The sequence below is a fragment of the Protobothrops mucrosquamatus genome, unplaced genomic scaffold (genome assembly GCF_001527695.2).
Source record: "Protobothrops mucrosquamatus isolate PMUCROS unplaced genomic scaffold, P.Mucros_1.0 scaffold1261, whole genome shotgun sequence".
NCBI lineage: Eukaryota > Metazoa > Chordata > Lepidosauria > Squamata > Viperidae > Protobothrops > Protobothrops mucrosquamatus.
The window spans coordinates 193,897-203,562 of NW_015387467.1; the positions used below are offsets into that span (position 1 = coordinate 193,897).

The 9,666-nt window shown below is 47.3% G+C and overlaps 1 protein-coding gene across 1 annotated transcript; it reads right to left on the bottom strand.

The window, feature by feature from the left end:
- Positions 1-6,967: 6,967 nt before the first annotated feature.
- Positions 6,968-8,786, bottom strand: LOC107292078 (DLA class II histocompatibility antigen, DR-1 beta chain-like; the record flags this gene model as incomplete). The annotated part of the gene is made up of 4 exons (XM_029285078.1): positions 6,968-7,086; positions 7,240-7,513; positions 7,952-7,965; positions 8,514-8,786. Coding segments are annotated over 4 exons (680 nt in total), but the record flags the coding sequence as incomplete, so codon positions are not given.
- Between the last annotated feature and the right edge of the window lie 880 nt (positions 8,787-9,666).

Below are 9,666 nucleotides of genomic sequence, written 5' to 3' on the forward strand. Positions count from 1 at the left end.
CTCCCATAGACCGGTACGCTCCCACAGAGTGGGTCTCCTCAGGGTGCCGTCGGCCAAGCAATGTCGGCTGGCGACCCCCAGGGGGAGGGCCTTCTCTGTGGGTGCCCCTGCCCTCTGGAACGAACTACCCCCCGAGATCCGGATGATTCCGGATCTCCTTACTTTCCGCCGCGCCCTCAAGACATGGCTTTTCCAACAAACGGGCCTGGCCTAGGGAGGATTTTAAATTGGGTTTCTTAGAAATTTTAATTACCACAACTCTAAAATATTGGTTTTAATTTGGTTTTATTCGGTGGGGTGTGTGGGTTTGTCTTTGTTTTTAAAAATGTTGTGAGCCGCCCTGAGTCCTTCGGGAGAAGGGTGGGATACAAATTGAATAAAATGAAATGAAAATGAAATGAAATGCTAAGAAAGCAAGAGATCAGGGGACCCCCAGGACCATTGACAGAATCACATTTGAAGGAATTTCTAGAAGGCCTAATAGTTAGGAGACACTCTCAATTTCAGGATAGTCATTTTTTTTTTTGTGAAGGGGGCTGTACAACCTGTCCTGAAATAGTCAGTGTTGCAACCCTTCTCAAGTGGTTCTCCACGGATCCAACCATGTTAGACAACTTTCATCCTCTGTCCAGTATTTTTGGAGCAATGTATTGAGAGCATAGTTGGTCGGTCAATCATCAGTAACTGAGTTTAAACCTTTTTGGGATAAACATATGTCCACCATCTGAAATTATTTTTGAAAAAAATGAAATAAAATATTAAATAAATAAGAAAACAAAAAGCTCAAAGGGCAGACTCGATGCAGCACTAGGTCTTTTTCTGCCATCAGTTTTCTGTTTCTATCTTTTTATCCCATACTCATAGGGTTGCTCTTGAAACCACCTGGAATTTATAAAATGATCCAGAATGCAAAGGCATGCACAGTGTTGAGTTTCTGTGTGTTCTTCCATAGAACATCCCTGCTATGCGGTCTCCACAGAATCCCAGTTTCTTTCCAGGTGTAATTAAATTCACATTTCAAACCCTCCATGAGACAGAACCAGGGTATCTGCAGGGTTTCCTCTCCTTGAGGATAACTCCTTGTCCCACCAGAGCAGATAAAATTGGCATGCAAACAATCTATTCTCTAAAACATTCCCACTTTATGGATCTTCTTTTAATTTTATATTTTTGTTGTTGTTCTTTTATAGTATGTATTGGGGATTTTTTTGTTGTTGTAGTTTAAGTATATTCCATTTACTGAGACTTTTCTTTTTTTTCTTTAAACAAATTTTATTGGTTTTTTAGTTTCTTAGAACAACATATTCAGGACACACCGTGGTGCTGGGGTAATCAAACATCCCAAAACAAAACATATATACATAATACAACAAATACATCAAATATTCCCTCTCTTTTTCCCTCAAATAGCATAGTATATTTAAAATATCCAATTCTAGCTTACGTTTATTCAACCTGAAACTGTTTTTAAGCTTCATTTTACTACTGACACTTTTCTGTCTCTCTATATCACATCTTATCCAAAGTTTTTTTAAAATTTGAAGGACTATAGAAGAAATATTACTTTCTCTTCTCAGATACCAAAAAATGCACCAAGTGCCCAGATAATCAATATCCAACTGAGAACCGAGTCCAGTGTATCCCCAAAAGAATAACCTTCCTGTCCTATGAAGAACATCTCAGCATCATCCTCATCTCCTTTGCTCTACTCTTGTTCCTAATCACAGGCTTTGTTTTAGTCATATTGATTAAATACCTTGAAACTCCTATTGTCAAAGCCAACAACCGGGACCTCTCCTTCATCCTCCTGGTCTCCCTTCTGCTTTGCTTCTTATCCTCCTTGTTCTTCAGTGGCCGACCAAGGAAAGCCACCTGCCTTCTCCGACAAACAGTGTTCAGCATTGTCTTCTCAGTAGCCGTGTCGTCTGTGTTGGCCAAAACAATCACAGTAGTGCTGGCATTCCTAGCCTCAAAACCAGGCAATAAAGTGACAAAATGGTTGGGGAAGAGCTTGGCCAACTCCATCATCCTTTCTGGTTCTGCTGTCCAAATTCTCATCTGTGCCATGTGGTTGGGAATTTCTCCCCCATTTCCTGACTCTGATCTGCAGTCCCAGCCTGAAGAGATTATCGTTCAATGCAACGAAGGCTATGTCATCATGTTTTATGTTGTTCTTGGCTACATGGGCTTCCTTGCTGCAATTTGCTTCACTGTGGCTTTCCTGGCCAGGAACCTGCCTGGAGCTTTCAATGAAGCCAAGCTGATCACCTTCAGCATGCTGGTCTTCTGCAGTGTCTGGGTTTCCTTCCTCCCCACCTACCTGAGCACTAAAGGAAAATACATGGTGGCCGTGCAGGTCTTCTCCATCTTGGCCTCCGGTGCTGGACTATTGAGCTGCATCTTCTTTCCCAAGGGCTACATTATCATCCTGAGACCAGATCTAAACACTAAGGAACATCTAATGACAAAAGCAGGGGAATGATTGTGAAATTGTTTCTTAGGTTGGTAACTTCTAATTATCCATTATTATTGGTTATATATTCTTCCTTTGGATTTGCTTGACAATTTATGTTTATTAAAACTGAAGGAAATAAATATCTGAAGTTTGTTAGTTAAATGAAAATTCAGGATAATCAGCAAATATATTATTAATAAATAAGTAAGTAAGTAAACAAACAAACAAACAAATAAATATTATGTTTTTAAACTATTGGTTTTCCTCCTTTTCCTCAGCACAAATGTCAACAAATATTTGACTTAAGCAACTCTTCAAGACAGGAGATATATGAGTCATTTCCTGGGCTTTATAGTGGTGTAAGCTTGGCAGATATCTTCAAATTTAATTAGTGAGATCTGAACCTCATCTCTTTCATGGTTCTTTATGAATTGGTATTTCCATTCCCCCAGGTTATGGGTTCTACTGGGGAGAAGAGAGTAAGTGAAGATGACATGGTGTTGCAAACTCTCTCACCGGTTTTGGTGTTCCTTCTCTTTCTCCTGAGGTGCTCTTTCTCAGCAATCTCCGTTCATTTCAGCTTCAGATCAAGTTCCATCTTCTTCATGGCTTCCTCTCTCACAGCGTCCAGTTACAGCTTCTCTGGGCTGAGGTGCTGACTTCTGGTGAGGAATTTCCAGTAGCAGACATTTATTTATAGCCTGTAACTTCCTGACAGGTTTGGTATATTGGTATTCAAGTGAATTGGACTGAAGAGGATTGAGGATAAAATTCATCCTGGTCTGGTTTGGGGAATCAGTAGCTCAAACAAGCTGAGGCAGGTACAAAAAGGCCATGGGTCAACTCCCGGATTGAAATGAAAATCAACTTTACTAAAGGTGTCAAAAGAAAATACTGTAAGAATAGAATAGAATAGAATAGGATAGGATAGGATAGGATAGGAAGGGACCTTGGAGGTCTTCTAGTCCAGCCCCTTGCTCGAGCAGGAGAACCTATACCATTTCAGACAAGCGACTATCTAGTCTCCTCTTAAAAACCTCCAGTGATGGAGTGCCCACAATTTCTGGAGGCAGGCTGTTCCACTGGTGAACTGTCCTCACTGTATGGAAGTTTATCCTTAGTTCCAGGTTGCTTTTCTCTTTGATCAGTTTCCAACCGTTGTTTCTCGCCTGACCTCTGGTGCTTTGGAGAATAATTTGACCTCACCCCCTCTTTCTTATGGCAGTCCCTCAAATACTGGAATGCTGCTATCACGTCTCCCCTATTTCTTCTTCTTTTTAGACTGGCCAGACCCAAGAAAGGAAGACTGGTTGAAAATCATGCGGGGGCGGGGCCCCAAAAGAAGTGCGCACTCCACTGCGGAGCTGGCATGAAACACTCCCCCACACTGAAGCTTCAGCCCCGCCCCACCCCACACTGAAAAGATCCCCCCTGCCACTTTCCCAACTTCTCGCTCTGCTCCGAACTATCTGCCCGGAGACCGATGACGCTGCAGAAGGGAGGGTTTTCATTGGTACTTCCGCTTTTCTGATCCCTCCCAATTACGAAGTCCCAGAAAAATGCCCCCTCCCCCCATCCTCCTTACCGGGGTTTTCCTTCCCCGCTTCGCTTCCAGGGAACTGGCCAAGCGCCCCCCCCCCAGCAGCAGGGAGACCCCGGCAGAGCCCAGAGACGCCCCTAGCCCCAGAGGCGGAATCGGGGGGAGGGGTCTGGAATGGGGGCGGAGGAGGCATTTTCCTTCGACTTCAGAACTGGAAATGCCCTGAAGGAGAGGAACCAATGAGAAGTCTCCCTCCTGCAGCGTCATCGGTCTCCGGGCGGAGTCCTTTGTGACTTCACCCACCGGCAGACCAAGCGAAGACGATCTAGCGCTGCAGGGAGGCAAGTCTCCCTTCCATCCCCAGGGAGGCCGCCCTTCCCTCGCCCCCCCCCCAGAGCCCTGGCACCTTTTGGAGGGGGGAGATGGACGTGGGGGGTGAGATAGTCTGGAGGAGGGGGGAGCCGAGGGGATCAGGGCCCCGAAGAGGGAGGGAGGGAGGGAGGGAGGGAGGGGGGCGCTGGGTGCGAATGGGGCAGGGGCCTCCCTGGCTTGTGAGGGGCTCAAACCGGCTCCGATCCTGGAGAAAGAGGCCCCGGATGAAGCCAGGGAATCTCCAGCTCCAGCAGCTTCCCAGCCACGGAAGAGGCTCTCCGGGGGAAGCAGGAATTGGGGATCTCCGAGGGGTCACCTCCATCTGGCAGGGCTTGGGGAGATTGAGGAGGAGGGGGGGTCCTGCCCCTTCCACCCCCGGGGATCTGCCCACCCTCCTCCCGAACCGGTTCTGGGTTCAGACCAAAACTAGCTTGGATGGTCAATCCGGAGGCAGGGGAGGCCTCAATCTGAGGAGGGGGAGGGGAGAAGGGAGGACTCTCTGAGTGGGGCAGGAAAGAGGAGGAGGAAGAGGAAGGAAGGAAGAATTCCAGGATTTTTCGTACAATATAAATTTTATTCTTTTATAACAAAGCGAAGTGATTTGTAGGAAGAGTAATGGAGATGAAGCTGCTGTGGGTTCAGAGCTGGGAGAGATTTGGGGTTCTGGACTGACAGGCGGGCCCAGAGTCCTTGGGGTCAGTCTAGATGGTCTCCACCCCTCCCTCACAAGAAAGAGAGGCCCTCAAAGGAAGATGGGGGGGTGGCTCAGCAGGAGAAGCTCCAGGCTGCCGTTCTCTCCCCAATTTAAAATCTTGAGCCTCCATTTTTTCAGAGGTTGCGAAAAAGTCAGAAATTCATCAGCTACTGAAGAAAAAAACATCCTTTCCCATCAGGAATCAGGAAGGATGGCAGGATTAATTCATGAGTGCTGAAGAAAAAAAGAGACGAAGAAAATTAGAATATAAACCTTCAGTGTAAATAACATATTATTCTTACAGCCCCCCCCAGGAAGTCCCACACTGCAGGGGGGTGGTTGATAGGCAGGGACAGAATGAGGGAGAATCCCCCCCCCCTTTCAGGGAAGAAAAGGATACAAAGGACCAGTGATTAATCTTCTGGGCTTGATGGAATTTTCTCTAATCGACTTAATTAGGGAGTTAATAAAGAAAGGAGGCCTCCCCCCCCAGACATTTCATATGAACAAAGAAGATGGGGCCAGGATGGGGCTGGCAGCAAAGCCGGGTGTCACTTTGCCAGAAATTGTGTGAAATGTCACAAGGAGACTTCCCTTCTCTTTTGAAATTTCCCAAAACTTAAACATCCTGGAGGGATGTGTTTATGTATATGTGTTTCTTTTTTATTGCACTGCATTTGCAGGTCTATGTAAGGAAAACCTGACCAAAGTTTCAAAAATTTGTGTTATCTACAGCAAGAAGGTTTTGTTGTTGTTGTTGTTTTTAAAGTTTTTTTATTTATAATACAATTAAAACAAAAATGGACATACGTGGCATTCCAGAGTAAATATTCCTAACAATTTGTTTCTCGTGATACAAAAACTTAAAACATCATCCTTAACCTCTATATAAACCTCATTCTTCTACACAATACATTATATATACAATTATATGTACAATTATATGTATGTTTCAATCCTATCGTTAGCTTAAGATCTGAGTGGTTCTCCTTGATTCATACCAGCGGTAAAATTTGTCCCAGATTTCGAAATATTCCAGTTCTGTCTTATCTTTCATAGCCATTGTAAGCCTGTCCATCTCTGCACATGATAAAATTTTATACAGGATTTCTTCTTTGCGCCACTATTGCCATGAAAATCTTATAATCTGAATTCAAAAGAGAAATGGGTCTATAGTTCTTGATTTGCGCCAGGTCTGTATTTTCTTTAGGAATCAGAGTGAGGAAAGCTTTTTCCCAAGAAGCTGGTATTTTAGCTTGGGTTAAGACCTCATTAAATAGATCCAACAGCATTGGGCTTAAGAATTCTTGTGCAATTTTGTACATTTCTGCAGGTATACCGTCTGGCCCGGGTGCTTTATTATTCTTTTGTTTCTTAATTGCAGCCGAGAGTTCTAAATGCGTTATCTCTTTATTCAACAGAGTTTTAAATTCTTCTGGGACCTTTGGTAGGTCAGCTGATTGTAAGTACTGTACTATATCATAGTTGTTTCTCTTTTCATGGTTTTTATATAAATTCTTATAGAACTCATATGCCACTAGTTTCTTTCCTTTCTTCTGGCATAGCAAGAAGGTTTTGTTCAGGCACATTTTTTTTTAAAAAAGGACCAATTAAGGAATGTTAAAGAAACATCTATAACTTAAAATTCACCTGCAGGAGGCTGGATGGAAGTTGCTGAAAGGAGAAAAAGAACCAATCAGGACCCTTCATGGCCTGGAGGACTCAGGGGTCCCCCTCCCCATCGATAGCCCATAATAGGGTGCAGGATGCTCACAATAGTGTTATCTCAGATAACAGAATTTCCCAAGCAAATTTCCCAGGGGAGCCTCCTTGCCATCTGCTAAGCTTGCTGAGAGGCCTCCCCTGGATGGTCCCCTCCCCACAACCTCTCATCCAGCCCCCCAGACTCACCTTTCTTGCTCTTCAGGTAGAGGGAGAGCCCCATGGCAAAGAAGATCACCCCAATCAGGGCCCCCATAATCCCCGTCCAGAGTTTGATCCTGGCCGAGTTGGAGGAACGGGGTTCTGGGGAAGGAGAAGGAGCCTCCCCTGAGCAGGAGGATCAGGGCCAGCTTTCCCCCCCCAGGAGGGTCCATCCCGGCTCCCCCCAATAGGGAGGGTCTCTCCAACCTTCTCAGGGCAGGATGGGGTCCCAAGAGCAGGAGGGGAGGGGCTCACCCCATTGGACGGTGATGGGGGCCTCCAGGCTGGCGTGCCCCACCTGGCAGGTGTAGACGTCCCCCCGCTGGGGCTGGGTCTCCAGCATCACCTGGAGCTGGTAGGTCCAGTCTCCGTTCTGGAGCTCCTCCCCGAAGGCCACGCCCTCCTCCTCCGGCCGCCCGTTCTTCAGCCACCGGACCTCGATCTCCATGGGGTAGAAGCCCCTCGTGGTGCAGAGGAGGATGGTGTGTGGGGAAGCGGGGTCCAGCTTGGTGGGGGAGATGGAGACGGTGGGCTTGGCTGGAGGGGAGGAGGGGGAGGAGGGACACGGGGGGGGGAGACATAGGAGGGGCCAGAACGGGAGACCAAGTGGGTTAGTTCAGGCCAAGATCCCTTTTCACTCCTGAAAATATTACTTGTTTTGAGTCATTTCCAAAGCAAAGAGCCTTCCTTAATTCGTTTTTCCAGACCTTTGGAAGTTCACTTTTTATCCTAAAATCCCAAAGGTCCCAGAGGTGAAGGGAGCCCCTCCCCCATTCCTGGCCTTCCGGAAAGGGGTGAAAAGGGGGCTCTGGGGCTTTGCTTGGGGGGCACAGAGGAGGAGGCAGCCGTGGGGCCGGTCAGCCTCCTGAATTTTAAGGAATTTTTATCACTGGATTTTAATCATTCCTGCCTTTTAAATCTTAAATTGTATAGACTATTTTGGTAGTTTTATATTTTATGTGTACACCATGCAAAGTCCCTCTGTGAGAGAGAGAGATGGTTTTAAAAGTTAATAAGTAAATCAAGAAAGAAATATTGATTTATTAATATAAAATATATTGAAATATTATATGGCATATAGATTATATTAAAATATATCTATATACTGGGCAAGAGAGAGACACCCCCCCCAGAAAAAGTATAATATTTGGTATAATGTTCTGGAAAGAAGTTTTTCTGGGCAGGGGAAACTTTGGACCTTGGGGAGAGAAGGAAGATGATGGGAAGAAATATATTCCTTCCCTTTTGCATGTTTCATGGTCATCGTTGTAGAATTTCAAAGTTTTTAAAGGTAATTTATTTTTTAACCTTATTTTTTATACATTTTTATTTAGGGGTGATATTATATGGAACGCCATCCAGATCCCCGCTTTGAGGGAGGGGGGGCGGTTTATTTATCAATAAATACCAATGAATAAATTTCGTAGATCGGAAAGCAGAGAATACATAAGAGGCAAATCTTTATCCGGGAGAAAAGGGGGGTCCCGGCATTTCCCCCCCCCCCAAGGAACTCCCCCTCCCCCACTCACCTCTCCGGCCAACCGCGGAACCGCTCTGGGAAACCTCGTAGTTGTATCGGCAGAAACGATCCACTCCAGTCTTCTTGATCTGCAGGCGGCGCTCATCCCTGTTCCAAGCCTGGGCAAGCGCCTGCCAGGGCGCCGTGAGGGCCTCGTACTCCCCGCGGGCGCTGTCGAAGCGGAGATACTCCTGCCGGTCGTAGATGTAGCGCTCCAGGAACTGCACCCGCCGCGTCCCGTTGAGGAAGCGGCACTCGCACTTCCCCTGGTACAGGAAGTGGGCTGCGGGGGGGAGGAGGAGGAGGAAGAAGAGCGTCAGGAGGGACTCCAGGGCCCATGGTTCCCAGCCTCTCCTCGAGGAGGCACACAATCTTATTAGAGGCGGGGAGGGAAACTTGCTGCGAGAGACTGCCGTTAGGCGCCCCCTGGAGGAGGGTTGGGGAACCGTCGGTCCCAGCGGGATTCCCCCTTGATGGGGGGTCTGGAGGGGGGAGGAAAATGAGGGAGGGGAGGAGCTTCCTGAGGGACCCCCTCCTTTTCCCGAGGGTGGAAAAAGGCAGGCAGAAGTTCCTCTGGTCCAGCACTCGGCCTAACTCTGTAGGGAACGTTGGATCCCGGTGGGGCCTCTTCGCCCCCGCAAAGTGACAGGAAATACGCGGGGAGGGAAGAGACCCCCCCCCCCAGGAACTCTCTGGGCTGGAGGGACAGTAAGATCCTTTCCCTTTGGGGAAGAATATGGGGAGGGGGTCACAATAAAGATACCTACACCCATGCTCCTGGGCTCTCCCTGCCCTTCAAGCCCCCCCTTCCCTTTTCTTCTCCCCCCCCCTAATCTTCAGCCCTACTTTCTGCCTTTGCATTCTTTTCAAGGCCTTTCCTGTCCCCCTCCCAAACAGACCCCCCTGCAGCCCCCCAAGGCCACCTCCAAGGGAGGGGCTCCAGCTCCCTTCACTAAAGGGGGAGTTTGGAGGAGCAACTCAGACCCCTCCCCCAATATCCCTCCCTATAGAAGCGGAGAAGGTGAGGGAGGGGAAGATTTTCAGTCTTGGGGGCTGCAGCATCAGGGGGGTGTTCAGGATGTGTGTGGACTTCATTTTTCGCCCCCCCCCCATGACTCTCAACCACAGTCTCCCTTTCTCTTTCTGCCTGGAGGGGTGGACTA